We start from the raw sequence: 19,862 nt of genomic DNA, 5'->3' as shown, positions 1-19,862 counted from the left end.
TTTCGCGAAATTCTCGAAAAACCTCCACTATACATTTAACGCTAAGGGAGATTTGATGTTTTGTTTTAAGTTGAACAATGCCTAACTCGGGTCACCAGATTATTATTGTCCTACATCTTTATTATAAAAGGGTAAACTACTGAAGGCTGAGTTTTTTCAAGCATGGAATCGGTCAGTTCTCACCAGTATCACTTCACAGGATGTTTCAAAAAGAATACAAACATGTATAACTGTAGGCTAAATTGTAGAGAAAACAAACAAGCAGCCTTTCAGCAAACATGGTGTGAAATATTGTTGAAGGCTTTGGAAAGTGTGAGCAAATTGTCGCATACTGCATCTCACTACACAGCCAGCAGCTGCTTCCAGAGATGTAACATGAAACCTCATTGCACAACTAGGGAACCGCGGACAAAAAGACTGCAGAGGTTTCTGGGCACAAGCTCATCCTAGATTGTTAAAGACATCTGTTGTGTGGTCAGCTGAGTCATGATTCCAGCTTGCTCTAAAGAAATATGAAAGCGAGATGCTCGGTGTTGTGTTGATTTATTTTCTTAGTTTCTACATTCTTAAAGAAGCATTATGTGTGCTCAACTGGAGAAGCCACAGTCCATGTCTGAGAAAAAGGGAAAGGATTTTAAAGCTGAAAGATAATTGGAGCTGACAGTAGAGGAGCTGAAATCTTGACCTTTTTCACTTCTTTCCCAACATTTAAATTTTCTGGTTTGTAAATTCTTGTTTTCTGAACATTAAAGTTGGTTAGTATACATAATAAAACAATTTTTTGTGCTTTTGCTTTAAAGATTAAATATAAATTAACAGAAAAACCTTAATTTGGCAGATATTTTTTCTATTTATGTGGCCAAAGTGTTTTTGCGTTGACAGCTCTGCAAGACTATTCATAGTCCTTAAATTTATTAAAAATGACCCACATTACAACTAGAACCTTTGAAGTATTTTATCAGGATTTTATGTGATAGACCAACGTATTATCCCGAACATGGTGATGGCAGCATGATTGTATGGGATTTCCTTTCTTTAGCAGAGATAGGGTTGTCAAAGTGAACAGATGGCGCTAAATGCAGAGCGAAGCTGGAGGAAAAGCTGTTATACACTGCAATAAAAATAAATAAAAAAGCTTAAAACTGCGACAGAGGTTGATTTTATATATTATTTTTTCTAGCAGAATTAGGCTTAAACATACAGGCAGAGTTAAATAAAGCACTTAAGATCATTGCATATTCATGGCCTAATATGTAAAAACCCACACTTCAGCCTCTAGATGTGCGTAGTTGGTAGAAACATACCACTTAAACCTGTAACTACAGTTTACGGTTAGTTTTACAAATTAAAAAGTCACCATAACATAATAAAGACAATTTTTTTTTTAACTTCATGTTTGTTTTTCAGGTTTAACTCCCAAAAAATACACCTAAGATTGAGATGAAAAAAACGATAAAAAGTTCAAACGTTTAAATATTTCTGTAATTTTACGTATTTGGTTGCTTTTCTATTTACTTAAAGAAGTGAGTGTTTAAGTAAAAGAATTCAGTAACAAAACACTGTGTGGTCAGCATTTCGTCAAAACGATGTATTTGAAGTTTTTTAGTTTCGCAAGCCTTTTGGCAAACCATTTGGTCATTATGTGCCCACATGGAGTAATTTTGTTCTCCCTTTGTTTTCTGCTCTTATCCACAGGGAATAAATGGAATCTTGGCAGATGAAATGGGACTTGGGAAGACGGTTCAGAGTATCGCCCTGCTAGCCCACCTAGCGGAGGTGAGAGAGAGGCCAAAGGGGATTTCATTCACTCCTCTATCCCCAAACATGCTGGAATTTGTTTCTCGCCTCTGTTTGCACCTTGTTTCCTTTAAATAGTCCTTAGTTTTGCAGCAATGCTTTTTTTTAGGTGCATTTGACTGCTTGAGTATTTTCAGTTTTCAGAAATGTAAATAGCTGAAAACCTCTAAAGAGGGGAAGAGAAGTAATCGAAGTATGTGAGCCGTTTAGACCGCTGACAGAAAGATGCAATGTTTTCCTGGTGCCTCCGTCAACCTCATATATAAAGACCCTCTATTCTAGCAGCTGATGATGCCTGCCCTTCTCCTTCACAGAGAGACAACATCTGGGGTCCCTTCCTTATCATCTCTCCGGCGTCTACCCTCAACAACTGGCACCAGGAGTTCAGCCGCTTTGTGCCAAAATTCAAGGTAGGGGAGACAGCCGACTGCAACAGAAACTGCAGAAAACCTTCCTCATGTGAACCCGTTCCCTATTTACTCCTATTATGTTTTATCTTTTCTTCCTCTTCTCAGTTTCTGTGTCAAAACTAGTAAATATGTTGAATTTTGATTTTTACTACAACCACCCCTTAGGGGGCAGTATTGTAGCATTGCAATTTTTTCTACATAACAGATTATTTTGAAATTTCAAGATCAGAAGTTGTCTTTACTTGGCTTTTGGATACATGTTTTGTCACTTTATGAAAATGCTTTAATTTAAATATTCATTTTCAGATTACAATCATATTTAAATGTAACCTGACTGGATTTAACTTGATAGCTTAAAAATAAGGAGAACATAATCATTGAAATGAAGGAAAATACTAAATGGGTTTTACAAATAAAAATCCTAAATGTGATCATATTCAGCCTTTTCTTTGATACCACTAAAGAAAATGCTTGTTTCTTTCGGACATCACCTAATTTGTAACCATACTCCCCATGGGTATAATTTGATCTAATTTTAAATGCTTTTTTCCACACACTGAACTCGGCTATTAAACCTATAACACAGCTATAAATTAGCTCACACACACCCCTCATATTTGTTGTCCCTAGCATTCAGCTCACTTTATCATTAATGTTGGAAGAAAATCCATTCCAGTTTGCTTTGCTAATGAGGTGCAAAAGGAGCCTATTACACAATCTAAAGATAAGCTTCCTGGGCAAGAAAGCAAGGCTGACTGAAAACAATGGTTTGACAGCTTGTGTTGAGGGATCAAGTGACGTGTATTTCTTTTCACATCATGTTCTACATCAGCAGCCCAGCCTGTGATTTACTGGAGATGTTGGGCCTTTTTTTTGTGTTCTCCTGTGAACATCACTAGTATTTTTCTCCCAATAATCACCATAACCATGAAGGATTTGAAGAAGTGTGTTATTTGGTAAATTAACTTATTTTATGTTTTTTTTTTTTTGTGTCCCGCAGGTTTTGCCGTACTGGGGGAATCCGCATGATCGCAAAGTAATTCGGAAATTCTGGAGTCAGGTACCATAGAATTATAATTTTTACATGAAGTGTTAAAGGACTGGTTCAGAAAAAGCTGTTAGTATTTTGCCTGAAAGAAATTTATATTTTTTCATACTTATTTCTTAGGAATCCAGATAATTTTGTCCTGAAGGCTGAAGCTAATGTCTAGAAAGGGCAAGATAAAAGTGGACTTCAGTGTTTTGAACAGCATGAATTTTGAGAACACCTCAGACTTGCTAACAAAAACGATTTCATATCAACTCTCAACCTTTTTGAAGCGAGCATCATTAGTAATCTTTACAAAACAAAGATTGAAGCATATAATAAACACTATATTTTTTTTTTTACATTGTAGTTTACATGTTTAAAGTAGTAGTTCTGATCTCAGTTCTTGTTTCACACTAGAAAGGTTTTAGTGACACACCACCTCCAAACTCCATTTACTGTTTAAACAGTTATTTGCTTTTACATATGTATTATCCAAGACCAGATCATCTAGATTTATACTAACCACAGAAACTAAAATAGGAAACTACTGCCTTAAAGAAAAATGCTTAAACTTTTACTTTTACTTTACTTCAAAAATCTGACTCCAAAGAGACATTATTATCTTTTACTTCTTAATTTGTTTGTTGTAAACTCTTCCCTAGAAAACGCTTTATACCCAAAACGCACCTTTCCATGTGGTGATCACAAGCTACCAGCTGGTGGTCCAGGATGTCAAGTACTTCCAGAGGGTCAAGTGGCAGTACATGGTTCTGGATGAGGCGCAGGCTTTGAAAAGCAGCTCCAGGTAAAGCAAATTTCTTTAAAAAATCTATTTTTATCCATGCTACTATTAGACTCTGCATAGTAGAATTAGATGAGGGAGTACAGAAATAAAATTGGGCATTTTGATCTCTACAATCTCAAAAAGAACTCCAGACATGAACATTAAATCTAAATAGCTTTAGAGAGTTTGCCAACTTATGTTTAAACCAACACTTTGTGGAGCTGATACAAAGCCTGAGCTGTTAAGTGAGGACAGCGCATCATAAATCAGCCAGAATATTGATTTCAAGAAGGCCGTTCTTTAGCTCAAAATCAACAAAAACATCTGGGAAAATGTTCTCACCTACTAAGCACAGCTGCACAGCTATGCATCATACATGTTTTTGTTGGAGACAAGTCAGAATTTACTCAACTATATGGAAAAAAAACCCACACAGGATGTCCAGTTGCCGTTTCTGGTGGCTAGCGTGTTAATATTGGCGACAAATGTTTGCGGCTTTTTTAAGAACTTTTTTCTGTCTCCCTAGCGTTCGATGGAAAATCCTCCTGCAGTTCCAGTGTCGAAACAGACTCCTGCTGACAGGGACACCCATCCAGAACACCATGGCTGAGGTTGGCAGTGTGTGTTTGTGGATTTAAAATGTGTGTACACTTATCAGGAGTGTTAACAACTGTATGTCGTTACTGTTTCTCAGCTCTGGGCCCTGCTGCACTTCATCATGCCCACACTGTTCGATTCCCACGAAGAGTTTAATGAGTGGTTCTCCAAGGACATAGAGAGCCACGCTGAGAACAAGTCTGCCATCGATGAGAGTGAGTGTGACCGAAAGATTCCTCTCGGCTGCCTAAATTTGGGGATGTTGATCTTCAAACTATTAATCTGTAGTATTTTTGCCATCAGATGTGCTTCATTCTTGCTCTTTTTTTGTTTTTGGCAATGTGTTGGAAACATGTACATTTTTTTCCTGTTTATTTAAGATCAGCTTTCCAGACTGCACATGATCCTCAAGCCGTTCATGCTGCGCAGGATCAAGAAGGATGTGGAAAATGAGCTCTCAGATAAGGTAACAAAATGATTCAATTCCAAATTGTAAACTGTCCTTAAGAACTACTGTTTTTTATGGAATAAGAACACAGAGTTTAAGATTATTTACCAATAAAAAAAAATAAATAAAAAAAAATGATATACTTTGACGAGAGTTTAATCTAAAACTAAAATGTACAAAACTGATATCCCAGTTTAGTGAAAATCCCGGCTTTCTGCCTCCCGGTCTTCCTCACTGAAACATTAAGTGTTGCAATAAGCTTGCAAGTGATGCTTATATTGGCAGATCCTCCTGAAGGTTGTTGGGCTCACAGCCTCCTGCTACACACACACACTTATGGTGTGAGTTTTGGTATGCAGAGGCAGAGGAATGGCAGAGGTCACCACTCCCCCACATCTGTCTTTTTCACTTCTTCGCCTCAGCGCCCACTTGTAGGCCTGCCAGCCCACTTCTTTTCCTTTTCCACTTTTGTTGTGCGCCAGCTTTTCTAAACCCAATGCAGGCAGCTGAAGTTCCCTCCATGTGGAAAATCGGTTTGGATTATTGCTGTTCGCTGTCCTTATAAATGGGGTGATACGTACAGTAATACAGACATGGATTTTAGTGTTTGTTTTTTTTTTAAATGTTTATCTTTTCTATTTTATTTCCTTTGCCTTCCTCTCTTCTATAGTTTATCTGAACATGGAGATGATTCTGGGGTCTTTCAGAATCACTCTGTGATATCCTGCTAAGCTAACTTGGTGTGAATATGAATGGGTTATTTAAACAGTTGTCCTTTATCACTCTGCAGATTGAAATCCTAAAATACTGCCAGCTGACGTCCCGTCAGAGGTTGCTCTACCAGGCTCTGAGGAACAAGATCTCCATCGAAGATCTTCTTCAGTCCTCCATGGGCACGGCCCAGCAGGCCAGCAGCACCACCTCCTCGCTCATGAACCTGGTCATGCAGTTCAGGAAGGTACATGCAGTCTCTGTTTCAACAAAGTATCCGATCTGAGTCCAGAAAGTGGATTTTCTTTTTACCGTTAATTTAATGTTTCTACTAGAGGTAAAGAAACAGTAATTAACTCCATTATTCGTCGGTGCCACCGTCTCCAAAAAGCACAGATAATCTTATATTTGTACGCAGGTTTGCAACCACCCTGACCTGTTTGAGCGTCAGGAGACCCGCTCCCCTTTCCACATGTCTATCAAGCCATACGTCATTTCCAAGTTTCTCTACCGTCATGGTCTGATCCACATGTGCAACCAGTCCAAGAACAAGTACGTTCCTCTGCACGGCACACTCCATCTTTCTAGAAAACGCACCACGCCAGTCAGTGCTTCTGCTTAATCTACACAACCCTCAAATCTTTTCCATTCACCTTGAAACTGTTTTCATTTTTGTCTCACCACAAACACATTTTTATATATTTTACTGGGATCAGTGTTGTTTTTGACAGCTACCTTAGGTTTAGTTTTATGCTATGCTCAGATGGCAAGTGCTGGAAGCAGCAAAAAAGCTTCTGCTGCTTCATTTTTAAAGCTCGTACACATTAAGGTCCGACGAGCCTCAAGTGCGTCTTTGATGCTCCTGAATCTCGTCCAGTAAAGTGTGTCCAGATGCGTCCGATTCTTCTGCTGCCTACTGCATTTAGTGGTAGAGAGCGGCTTTGCCATATTTGCTGTTATAAGTGGGGAAAAAGTAGTTTTAACATATTTTTAAATGAGAAAGTCCACCTAAACAAACCTCATCTGTGCAATCAGTTCAGCCAGCTCCCAGATCAACTTCTCTGATTGGTTGATGTGACGCATCGAGCAGCAAAAGTTCAGTTTTTCCAACTCCAGCATCTGCTGCTTCTGAAGCGCGTCATGCACGTCATTACTATATGATATTTTTTTAGTAAACTAAAATTTTAAAAATGTTTCAGTTTAGTTTTAGTCAGTTTTATGTTGCAATTCATTAAACAATTAACATTTACAAATTCTAATAACAACCAGATTCTTTACCAGACTGACAGCTCTTGCCTAGATACTACAATTGCTGGGTATAGAATGCCGCCGTGCAGTTCATCATTACTGTTAAGCAGAAAACTTTGATTTATGGAATATAAATAAACTTTTTCTCATGAATTAATGTCCTACTTTATATAAAAGTGTCTCACAAAAAGTGGAAACAGCAGATCTAGTTCAGCACATAACCTTGTTTGACAAAATGTACAATAATAAATGACTGGTTTTAGACATACAGTGTCTCCATCCAAAAGAAAAAACTTCCTGATCTACAATGAATTATGCATTACCCACCGATCGATCAATCTTCATTACTCCAAAAAAGCAAAGAACAAAAACAGTCTTGTTTCTACTTTGGCAATTTTGGCTTTATTTCTAAGAATTTGCCCATTGGTTACTGCTGCTCATGGGTCAAAGTAGATTTAAATTCATAGGGGTCTGATATGAAAAAGAAAAAACACAAAGAACCTACATAATTGCTTATAATGCCATATTCATCTGGACCTAAATTTACTGTTTAGCTTATCTAACGGATTGTAGCACAATGATGCATTTTAAATGTTTTATAGACCACCTATTAACATTTTTATACAGTCTCGCCCCATCAACAAAAACTCATAACCAAGACTCGCCATGTTTTCGTCATCAAAAATCTATGTTTAGCTCCTCAGTTTTCGTTATCGTCATGAAAAAAAGGAACGTCTTCCGACTAAATTCATCATCGCTGACGAAAACATCACTGATTGGGAAGCATAGGAGAAGGAAAAGAGGTTTCTACATCATATTATATCATAATAGAACTACCTTTAATACCAATCACAGTCATTTGTTGAGTTTTTTAAAATGTTTTTGCACACCTGGACCCTAAAAGATTTCCCTCATCTTTACAAAATATGTAGCTGAAGAATAATCAGATTCTAGCAGGGCTGTTCACGTCTCATCACAGATGCTTGGTTAGATTTAGTTCTGGACGCTCTCTGCTCTGTCCCGCTCTTCCATAGCTGTGGTCGTCTGTTTGAACTTGATTTCCTGTTGGAAGTTAAACTCTAATGGATTCCTCGATTACAATCTGACCCCTCTCTCTGTCCCAACTGATGTTTGTCAAATCAAATCAAAAAACAACAACATGTGGAAAGGTTTGACAGTCTAAATACTGTCTTATTTCCTTGCATTCTAACAGTGTTGGTCTTTGTATGCAGTGGTTTATTCTACATATCTGTCCTCATCTTTCTCAGATTGCTACAAGTGCTGTTATCTCCTTTCTCGCCGAATCACATCCAGCAGTCCCTTTTTCATAGAAGAGGTGAGCTCACTGCAGAGAACAAAGCATAGCAGCAACAGCATTCAGTGAGCAGTGTCACATTCATTGTTCTGTGTTCTGGTTGTGACGTCTCAGATGATGAAAAGGGAAGCTGCTTCTCCTTTTTGCGCTTTATTGATGTGTCACCAGCAGAGATGTCCAATATGATGCTTCAAGGCACCTTAGTGAGGTGGGTATTGAAAGTCTGATTGTAATGCTGTTTATTTTTCTTAAAACAAATACAAAATATGCTGCAACTATGGATTTTGTTTTCCTTTTTGAGATCCTTTTTTAGTGATTACATTTTATTGTTTGTCTCTCAGATGGTTAGGTCTTTTCCTGTCCCTGAAAGCTGCTTACCGGCTCTACTATCAACGACTGTTCAACCACGAAGAGGAGCCCCAAGCGGAGGCTGGTGATGTGGAGGCCGCTGGAGAGAGGATGCATCACGGCAACAAGTGTCTTACTCGCAAGGATCTGATCCTGTGGCTCAACAGACCCACCGCCTTCCCAAACACACAAAGCAGTCTCATCCTCCAGGTAATTAAAAACAATAAGACGCCCACAGACTGTGGCATGTGAAGAAGACATTTTATTGGTTGGCATTAATTTCTAACTGGAATATGATCTTAATCAAGACTAAAATCTCTGAACCGTCAACGTTTGTGTCTCTATAACCACGTTCATCCTGAGTTTGTGACATATGAAGAAAAAATGTAACACCTAAAATAACTTTTTTTTTTAAATGGCTTAAAATTAATAATGTTTATAGATTTTGCTGGACAACAGTTTTTTTCAAGAAACTATTGCGAAAAACATTATTACAATTTGGAAACCATCTTAAAGTACTGTAATAATAATAATGTAAACAAATGCAAGTATACACTCTCAAATATCCATTTAAACCGCAGGGTTTTAAAGTTCACAGCTCATGATGAATGTTCTTACACTTTACGGCCCAAAGCTCTGATGCAATGGCACTGCTCACACTGTACGTCCAAAAACCACACGTCAGACTCAGCACCGACAGATTCCACTGGTAGGACTCGTCAATCTGGAAGAAGAAGAACTCCCATTTTTTGCTCCTGTGCAGTGCTTGAGGTCCTGGTAAATCGATTCGTTACTCAGCTTCAACAGCTGGATTTGCTCAGGAATGCCTCACCAGAGCCGACTGGATTTCAAACCTTATGTTTCCTGATCGTGAGGTGGTCGTGAGAGACTGATCGCCCCTCGTTACCCCCTATATAGTACACGACGCAGGACGCACAATGAGGCTGAAACTCAGCCCGATCCAAAAAATTCTCGCACGACTGGAGAATCAGCACGAAAAGGGCAAAAAATAATACACTGTATGCCTGCTTTAACTTTAATTTCTAAAGGGAACGTAACACTGGAGCTAGAAGACATTTTGAATATGCCAAAAAAAACAAAACCTAAAACAATAAATAAAATGCACTTGGATTAAAAAAACAACCAAATCCAGAAAACTGTAAAATGGAAATAAAAACCACACACAACCCAAACAATAAATCAAATGCCTCATGAAGTCTGTACAATGTATCTTTAAAATAATATTAATCCTTATGATTAATATTATTTTAAAGATACATTGTACAGACTTTTACCCTTAAAAACTTATGTTTTAAGGGTAAAAACAGACAAAACTATTAGTTTTATAAACAAGTGCAAACTGAAGTCAAGCACTTGAGTTGGCTCAGATGAGATGCTTCAATGGACGATATGTAAGCTATGTTTTCCAAGGCAAGTGGTTCTAGTAGTTTGCTACTAGTATCAGTTGCTTCTTTAGACACTCTGTGTGTCTTTTTTGTTCAAGAAATGTCTTCCACTTGGTGGTAAAAGACAATTTCTTTACAAAATAAACTTGAAAGCAATTGTAATGTTATATAATTTCAGGAAAAAAAAACAGAAACTTAGCTTGTCTCCAAAACGGCTGTACCAGACTCATAACAACAAATCCATCCATCCATGTTTAGACGTCATTGTTAGTTCTGGATGTTCATGGCAGATAATAGAACGTGTTATTTTGCCTTTGCTTCCCTTAAAACCTTTGTAAGGGATTGTGTTGCTGCGAGGTACATGATCAGATCGCAATATTTATGTTTCTGTAATGCCATTTGAAATGTGGGAATTGCGTCCAGTTCAAATAGACAGACCACTAGGGGACAAAATCACCTCTTATTTGTTTGGTAACAGCTTCCAGAAAACCCCTGCAGTTCTGCTTGTCAGAAGGGGTCAAAACATAAACAATCAAGTTTGTCTGTGGTCAGCTGTGTGTCACATCAACTCTCACCAATGTAGTTATAGTTTCACATACTAAGGGGTTAGAAATATTTCTTGCTGACGTCAATTACATCTCAGCGTTCCCCTTTGGAAAAAAAATAAAAAAACAAAAACAAATGAGACCCATAAACTTGAATATATCAGAAGAGTTTAAACTTTATAGACCATGCTTAATTCAAACACTGCCCCGTTTGTTTGTAGAAATCCCTCATTCCTGTAGCTTGGGCCAACTTCTTGCAGCGGCTTATTTTTCTTGCAGAGACTAGCCGTTCTCTTCTTGGCTCATCGTTCTTATTTTACCCAATGATTGACATCGTGGTCGGTTTTATATTCAGGTTTTCTGGCAGACTGTGGAAGAACAGGGGCTGAATATTCCTACATCTAATCACAGGATTTTTCTTTTACCACACCTAGCAAGAGTTAATATTAAAGACACAACAAACCTCAGAGTTTTTTGTCAGACCAACACAAAGTCGAGCATAATTGTGGACAAAAACATATCTGAAAAGAGGCCACCTCTTGCCTGATTACTTAATAAAAAAAACGCCTAGATGGTTTGGATTAAAACAAATGTATATGTCAGAAAGGCTCAGTCAGAGGCCAGACTTTAATTCTTCAGGGCAGTTATAAAAAGACCAGAACATTGATTTTTCTTGCTACTCCCTTTTCGATCTAATGGAGCTCAAATGTGGAGGATTTTCATAAAGTTTTGAAAAGACCTGCCCTTTCCACTTAAAAAAAACTAAAGCACATGCACAACCTTGTACCCGCTCCCAAGGGGGACGCCTATTAAACACGTTTGAGAGCGTGTAGGAGACCATTTCTCCTTCTGCACGCTCTGTTTAAAAGTTTCTGTTAGCATCACTCATACAAGCTTAGTTTACAAAAGAAGATTTGCAATTTTTCCACTTTGTCAGACTCACCACCCATAAGTAAAAATGGGGACAAGCACGTAGGACTAACCTGACTCCGCCAGATGGATTCGCTCCGCATACTGGTTAGCTGATTGGATCAACGAAGCATATGACGTACTAACAGAGCGACGACGAAAACACAACCACAAGCCAGGCTACTCTTGCCGAAACCAGTCGGGAGAAGAGCAAAAACATCTTTTCCTCTGAGAAAAGCCTCCAGAGCAGTATTTTGCTCTTCTTTCAGTGAAGAAATACTCTGTAATTCCGATAAAACTTGCTCGATAGCCACGCTGACGCTAGTTTCATCGGCTGAAGCCGCCATGTTCTTGGGACTGAACTGTCGCGCTTCTCGTTGCGTCACACCTCAACCCGCCTCAAAGCCAACTCTGATTGGACGTTCGATCAGGATGGTCTCACGAGGCTAACGTAGGACGGCTTTACGTTAACATATCGACAGAATGATTGACAATTAGATTCGTTTAGATTAGATTAGATGAGCTTTATTGATCTCACAGCGGAGAAATTCACTCGTCACATATTTACATAGAATTAGGAGGACAACTTGTTTTGATGATCTACCCGGAAAAAGAACATCCTCCACTATACTTATAAGCTAGTTTGTTTAAAGAATTGGTAAAAACATTTAGTGTCAAGCTGGCAGAGGTGGCTAAAAACTGGTAGCTGTAAGTTCAGCGAAAAGAGGTTCTAACAATGGGGTGCTAAATACAATTTTTAATTGCTGGTTAAGATTCTCAGTCATCCAGTTCATAGTCATTCCAAAAAAGTTAAAAAACAATCCACTGGACTTTGTTTCCAAGTTTTAAGACGTTTCGCTTCCCATCAAGGAAGCTTTTTCAACTCAAAAATGTGTTCAGTGTCCAGTGGATTGTTTTTTTTTTTTTTGCAACAATTTATAATTATTTCTTAAAATGTTGTAGTGTTAAACTCCTTTATGACTTTATGTTTTTCTTTTACATAAAAAAGCTACAAGAAGTTCAGCATGTGAGGTAAACTAATAGCATTTGCTAACATGAAAGTGAGATAAAATGAAGTATATTTTTCTCCAATGCTGTTTTTTTTGGTCTGCCAGTAGGTGGCAATGTGTAGCCACATTGAAACCAAACCACCAACCCCTATGAACTCCTCTAGAATCAACCTCTGTGTTATTCTTAGATTTCTCCAAATGTTTTTTTTTTCACACCATCTATTGTCCAAGTATTAGATAAGAAATGAATGTTTATTCTCATGCATTTAAAAATTCAACACTTGAGTCACAGATTTAACATATTAAGTTAAGCTTTTTGAGACAATGTTATGTAAATGTTTTAGAAATATATCCAGTTTGATCTGCTCAGTAGAAGCTCTTATTCACTTCTTCCTTTATGCTATAATGTATGGATAATATATTACTTTATTTCTTTATTTAGGATCTGGTTTTTACAGCGTCCAGGCCAGGACTGCTGGGGCACACAGATGTGAAGATCCACAGCAGAAACTGTGCCACCTCCACCCTCCGACCCTGTGAACCCACGCTGCCCCCTAAATTCCTGCTGGCTGCCACCCCTAAGGTTAGTGCTTCGGGAAGATGCTCCAACAGCGTCCTGCTGTGTGAATGGTGTTATTGGCCTGAACGTGTTGAAAGTGGTGAGAGTGTTTGGGTGGTCGTGGCAGTAGAAGAGGGAAGCACTGCTTTTTGTTGGTTTTTAACAATGAGAAGCTCTTATCTATGAAATGTGTGTTTTACAGGGTAGGTGGGGGTTGACCCCAAGGCCTTACAGCTGCTCTTAAAACAAACAAACCTTTAAAAAAAAAAAAGCTCTTTACACAGGTTGTTCTCAAGCTGTTAAGCTTTCTATAACAACCACAAACACATGTTCACACACAAATACACAGAATCAGCGGGTGAATGTTCATTAAAACCCATCTGCATTTAGTACAGCTGTAAAGAAATCAGGTGAAGTTATTACAGAATACGTTTACATGAGAATTCATCTCATTTGTTCAGATTCTATTTTAATTAAAAAAAAAATAAAACAAAAACAAAAGGCCTCGCTCTTTCCTCTCCATCACACATATTATCTCCGGTTGCCTAGGTGACTGCAGTTCCCATGGAGCGGTATTGTGTTGACCGGAGTGCCGAGTACGAGTGGCGGGTGATGCGCAGCGGAGGGGGAACGGTCTACAGGCAGTGTTTTCTGTATGGCTCCCCTGAACTGGCCTCAGATTGGCGCGGTAGGGCCAACACCATCCACCCACACACCCCGGGGGGCGTGATGGCCCTCCAGCCTCGCCATGGATGGTCCTTCATACGGATACCCGGTAGGCACTGGTCTTACTACAGGTTTCATTGCTGCAGATTAATTTGCCTCACTGGTTACAGAGCCGATAAATAAAAAAGAAAGTTGGAATAAGTCCAGTAATGTGAATAATTCTGCTCAGCACAGTAGTTCTCACCCTAAGAATCAGATTGACCTGCAGAGGATGTCTGCTGAAATTCATTCCCATCAATCAAAGCAGCTCATTGCTTGAAAGCATTAGTGTGAATTGTGTCCATGTGTGGGTTTTCCAGTTGTCCAGGATTTTATCAGAAGGGCTGAAGGGTCAGGTAAGTGGAACTGAAGGCGGTTTGCTTCCAGGGTTCAGCTGACTGATGGATGTCTGAGGTTACGGAGGCCATTGCCATTTTACAGACAACATGTCCGTTCTCACTGACCTACTCACCCCTCCTTGCTATGAGAAGGTGTCTTTCTTCCATTCTGATGACTGCTGTTTTTTTTGTGATAAATGGATGCTCACATCCGATTAGCCAGCCCAATAAAATGGCTTGATGCTTAAATAGGTCTTCTAAATTATGAGGCTGCGTATTTACAAAGCTTTTATTCTCCATTCTCCGCATCTCTGCATGCATGTGCTCGTCAGTGTTTGTATGTAAATGTGAGAAACAAAACAACTATTTGTGTGTCTGTGTGAGAACAGCCTGAAAGCTCTTGTGAAGTTATACGCAGGCAGACAAAGCGAGGAAGTTTAGCCACTGCTCATTGTTCAAGTGCGTAGTTAGGTAACACTAATAAATGGTCCGTCCGCGTATGACTGAGTGTGTATGTGTGTTGTTTGTGTACAATCAAGCCCATTCAGGGACTTCTGCAGCGCTCACACGGGGGGCCTGAGGTGTCTCCCAGCTCACCGTGCACACTCTCCCACGCTCGTCGGCATTGGCTGTCCTCACACACCAACAAAAAAACCAAAGACAGCCTCAGCTTACTCTGTAAAAAAAAAAAAAAGCAAAACAGAGCACAGACAGCACCCAGCGCTGTGCTGGAATCGGTATCTGGACCGCGGCCTTTCGGCCCGTCTGGTCTCCTACTTCTTTCTCAGCCCCAGTAGGAAGGAAGTGACCCAACGCGCCGGCACCCGTCCTAACTGAACACATTGTTGCCACATCAAGGCTTAGATATGTACAGTAGCTCAGCTGAAGTTTCCCACCCTCCCTGCTCCTCCGCGCTCCCAGCCCCACACCTTAAGAACAAATGGCAGAGCTGAATTACTGTTTGTTTGAGCGCCATGGCGTGAGTAGGGCTGCCTACTGATATCGATGGAGGAATCTAATCAGAGGACCTATTAGGAATCAGGACATAGAGGAGGAAAAAACAATTGAGGCTGTAATGATTTGGGCCACAGATTTTGTTTGTTTTTCAGTGTTATTGTACTGGCAGGATTTCCATGACGGAAAGATGTTTCATTAGAAATAAAGTGCTCTTTGTGACAGAGACCTGCTAGTTGGTCCTGGTGATGAGCCGGGGGTAGAGATAAGCTTTTACTCTCAAACCATAAATAGTTACATGGAAGTTGGGTTTAATGGGAATAAGGCTGCAATGATGGAACATAAAGATATAGGAGACTTTTATATGACGACAATGGTGGAGAACTACAGGATCACTTACACTAAGCTGCTTAGTAGAACTTATTCAGCTGCACATAAAGTGGCTCAAAAGAATCTTTAGCTCTGGCAGGTTTGGATTGAAATGAAATAAGTTTGTTTCTGATAGGAATTGAGACGCATCTCTAAAATGATGAAAAAGGAGTATCATTTTTTTTTTAGAAATAGATTCAAATAAAAGTATTGTTATGAACATGTTTTAGATGGCGTACCTACATTTGTTTAAATGTTCAGATTAGTCAAATAAAATAAGAAAAAATTATTACTACAACCTGCATTTTTACATGTTTTCATCGATTTTTGATGATTTATCTTTGATGATGAGCTAAAAGTCTGGAAAGGCCTCCTTACTATCAACCTAATTTTTAACAGATTCAAATTTAAACAGATTTAAACAGATTAAATCAAAAGATAACTTTAAATTTAAATCTGCCTAATAGTTTGAAACATTTTAACTGTACAAACTGTTTGCAGCGATAATAGATTTCTCACCTCAAGATGCTTGAAACAAAGATTGAAAATATACAGCTTGGCTTATTCCTCTCTTAGATATAAAAAGTATAAAACAGACTGTACCTGTATTTTTATCAACATTTTGTTTGGACATTTCAAAATATTGCAATAAAATAAGGTTTGATGGAAATGGCAAAGTTTGAAAATGCTTTCTCAGTTTGCAGTGTGTAATTTTGTTCGAGCTTGGTTTTTGATCTTCCCAAAGAGTTAATGTGCTTAAAGAGGAGATTCAATGTTTCAACTGTTAGGATCCTTCTAGATGCTCCCATAACACAGCTTTCTATATAAACCTCTATTTATTGTGTCATGCTAATTTGCAACTACTACTTCCTGTTTGACAGGAAAAAAATAAATTAGGCTTTGCATAGTCTGGGTAATTTGATCCAAACCAATAGATGGAAGCACACCTAATTTGATATTTTTTTTTATAAATGTATATTTTTCTAGATTTTTTTAAAGTTTGTTAAATTGGATGTAAACATACCAAATAATGCACAGCAAAAGTAACATACCCAATGTTATTCAACTAAACAAGTAGTTCCATAACTATGAAGCACATCAGCAGGGACTAAGAAACTAAAAGTTGCGACAAGAATCGATGTTCAAGAAATTAAACTTAAAATGAAACAGAACAACAGCTGCCTTATTCAACATCCTGACAATTGGAGTGGAATTGTCTATTAAAGAGAACTATACAAGGTTCCTGAAATAACATATGACTCAACAGGCTAAAGTGTTCTTGCACTAAGTTTTTTTTCTCTTTTCTCCAGAAAAGAAATGCAAAAGGAACACTTCCTAAAGTTGATCATGGTGGCAACGTCTGAGGTCCCCAAACAAACCACAGCTGGTTACAATGTATTAAAATGGAATGAAAGTTGCAGGTGTAAACTACCCGAGTTTCTATATTATTGTGCCACTGACTTACTCAGTGGGACAGAACCCTTTAGAGATTATCATTATTGTTGGCTTGTTGGCCAGTTAGCTTTAGCAGCACAGAATTAACAGATCCCTCTGTTTTTATGACTCAAAACTTTAAAGCGTGTAAACCAAGCTCTAACTTCTAGGAAATATCGAATGTAGCATAAAAATGAGCCCCTCCTTTTAAAGCCAGAGCCTTTAGGAAAGGCATTTTTTTCTTAATTAAGATGGACCTGCACCAGAGCTTTGTTCCCATTATGATTCATTAGCATGAAATCAACTTGCATATAGAGTCAAGCCATGGGAATGCAAGCCTTTATTAGCTCTGAACATTTGCTAGGACAGGATAGAAGACAGACACAGTCGGACATATAGAAAGTTGCACAGGAATGGACTTCTTTCCTGGGTCAGATCAGGACAAATCTGGGAACATTTCACGTGTTTTCACTGAACCGATAAATAATACACCAAAACAAACCATCAAGCCAACATGAATGTTTTATTTATTTATCTTTGATTAAAGAAGCCCCTTTTTATTCTGAACCAGGGTGTGCCGCATTTTTAAGTCTTGATGACTTGGCTGAAGGAATACAATGCAAAAAACTACATGCAAACTCAGTAGCAATAATAAGGAAATTAACTAGACAAATTTTGATTAACTCAACTCAAGCTAGAAATCAACTCTGATAAACATAAGATCTGTATTTGATTTTATTAGATTGAGACGTTAAGGAGTAGATTAGCAGAAAGTCATGTATAACTAAAGTAGAAGAATATAAAAACCTGATTAAAATCAGTCCTTTTAAAGTTGTTCAGCAAATCCAACCATGGGAAGACGTTGCAAAACTACAAACCTACCCTTTCAAAGCAGAGAAATAGAAATTCCTTTCAAAAGTTTTGAGAAACAGTGCAGGGGAAACAGTAACCCCCATTGAAGAAATGTCTTTGGTCAGATTAGATGGAAATTTAACTTACCCAGAAAATGAACGCTAAAGCTGCAGAAGCAAGTCAGAGCTTAAGGACTTTGATCCAGATGAAACCAACTAACTAGATCTAATTCTAAAAGATTACATTAAGATTTGCTCATATTTTGTTTTTTATTTACTTCTTTGCAATTATGCCTTATGGTTTTTGTACTCTGTTGAAAATAAAATAACATTACAGCCGTATTAAAGGTTGTAAGGTGATACATGCTAAAACACTGAACCCTATTCAAGGTGAAATACTTGTGAAGTTGCATGCAGACAGATTACATTGCGGTAGAACTGGCCTCGCTGTCTGTGTGGCCTGTCTCTCACATTAAAATAATTAGAGGCACCCTCCCGACAAAATAACAGGCTTTTCATCATAAAGCTGACTCCTTTCTATTCGTTTTTAGCTGTGTTATAAACTATGATTTGTGCTGTCTAAGTCTACATGTATGTGGAATATTGCAGACAACTTTTTTGTTATATAATCCACTAGATTTATTGCATGCATGCATTGATTTCTATGTATAAGTCAGACTTCAAGAAAGAAAGAGAGAGAGAGAGAAAGGTTTGTCACTACTAGGCCATGAAGCTCACATTAAACTGTGGGAAATGCAGCTCTGCCTTCCTGTCCCTTCAAAGAAACCCCGCTCCCCGTCAAAATGGCAGGAAACTTCCCCAGCCCTCTGATAGACGGGCACAAAACAACACAGACGGCCAGCCTCACCACATCGCCGACTGACTCTGCATTAAACTGGCACCGCCAACCGTCTGTGGTATTTGGCTTTTTTTAACTCTCAGAAAAGAGGGAACCTAATCAGCCAGCCAAGTGTGTGTAAAACCAGGTTTCCTACTCTAATTTATGGGAAATAATTTGTGACAATAGGCCCAAAAATGTCACCTCCTTAAACATGAGGAACTCCAAAGTAGACTGAAGGGGGAGACATTAGCCACATGATTCTTGTATGGGTTTACCGTAGGCGCTGTTTTCGGCGCTCTGCTGTGGCGTTCCTCAGTGTCAGCTCCGGCCAGCGGTGATATACCCCTTAATGACAGAGGCAACATTTAGCCACTGTGGTGTGGCGTGTCTGTCTGTCTCTTCTTTTGCTTTGTGACTCCTAGAAAACCCAAAGAAGTGCTCTTCTTCCATTTTTGAGGAGAGACGGCTGCTCTTATGCCAAACCATCCTGCGTTTGTTCACATCATTGCAGCTCATCACTAACTCTGCGTTACAGAGTGGGGTAGTTAGGGGCTTATGGGAAATCCACGCTCCTTATCTTAGTTCTCCCTCTCCAGAGGCTGATATATTTTGTTTTTATTCCTGTTTTGTGTCTGTAAAACATCCCAAAGTTCAATATTCTCCTGTTTTCCGTCTCCTGTCGGCTTCCAAAGCCTCCCACTGGCATCTGGCTCTTATCTGCTGCTACTGTTAAGAAAATCAAGTTTAGATCTGATTTTGTCAATATGTGCAGAAGCAGTGAAGTCGTTCAGAGCTAATATTTCCTTTATCAGCAGTGGTGGACAAGTGTTGCTCATTGACTTATTGATCGCATAGTGTAATGTGTCATTATACAGTGAGAAGCTGATGCCTGGTTCGATCGTGGGTTCGACCTGTCCTGTGGCCCCCCATCTGTCTCTCTTTCTCACATAACCATCCATCCATCTTTCTTGACCAGCTCTCGTTCTACACTCATGCTGTTGTTTGTCATCCTCTCTGCCGCTCGCATCTGGCCCGCTTCCCTCTCCGCTGAGGGCAATGGCGCTCTTTGGCAGAGGGGAAGGGGACAGGACAGTAGTGGCGTATTAATGAAATTAACGTCTTACTTTGGTAGGGAGTATCAGGCGCCAGGCACCAGGGGCTGTGGCTCGGGTTAATTAGCTGGCAGCACGCCTCTAATTGGGTCAGGACCATGTCAGGCCCCTGGCTTTGGCCCTGCAGGGATTGAATTACAA

General features: G+C 39.1%; 1 protein-coding gene across 10 annotated transcripts in view; it reads left to right on the top strand.

The window, feature by feature from the left end:
• ino80 (INO80 complex subunit) overlaps window positions 1-19,862 on the top strand; it is a 46,080-nt gene that overhangs the window by 5,634 nt on the left and 20,584 nt on the right. For all 10 annotated transcript variants that reach the window (XM_015380685.1, XM_015380683.1, XM_015380682.1 and 7 more), the window contains 14 exons: window positions 1,696-1,776; window positions 2,112-2,207; window positions 3,208-3,267; window positions 3,900-4,042; window positions 4,548-4,632; window positions 4,716-4,833; window positions 4,999-5,084; window positions 5,857-6,024; window positions 6,196-6,329; window positions 8,294-8,361; window positions 8,455-8,548; window positions 8,682-8,898; window positions 13,001-13,141; window positions 13,667-13,892. In XM_015380685.1, the coding sequence (XP_015236171.1) occupies window positions 1,696-1,776; window positions 2,112-2,207; window positions 3,208-3,267; window positions 3,900-4,042; window positions 4,548-4,632; window positions 4,716-4,833; window positions 4,999-5,084; window positions 5,857-6,024; window positions 6,196-6,329; window positions 8,294-8,361; window positions 8,455-8,548; window positions 8,682-8,898; window positions 13,001-13,141; window positions 13,667-13,892 (1,717 nt within the window). The remainder of the gene's footprint in view (window positions 1-1,695; window positions 1,777-2,111; window positions 2,208-3,207; window positions 3,268-3,899; window positions 4,043-4,547; window positions 4,633-4,715; window positions 4,834-4,998; window positions 5,085-5,856; window positions 6,025-6,195; window positions 6,330-8,293; window positions 8,362-8,454; window positions 8,549-8,681; window positions 8,899-13,000; window positions 13,142-13,666; window positions 13,893-19,862) is intronic.

The sequence above is a fragment of the Cyprinodon variegatus genome, unplaced genomic scaffold (assembly GCF_000732505.1).
Source record: "Cyprinodon variegatus isolate N-32 unplaced genomic scaffold, C_variegatus-1.0 Scaffold219, whole genome shotgun sequence".
NCBI classification, from domain to species: Eukaryota; Metazoa; Chordata; class Actinopteri; order Cyprinodontiformes; family Cyprinodontidae; genus Cyprinodon; species Cyprinodon variegatus.
Note: the sequence above shows the minus strand (reverse complement) of the source record. Positions and strands in the feature narration are given on the sequence as shown.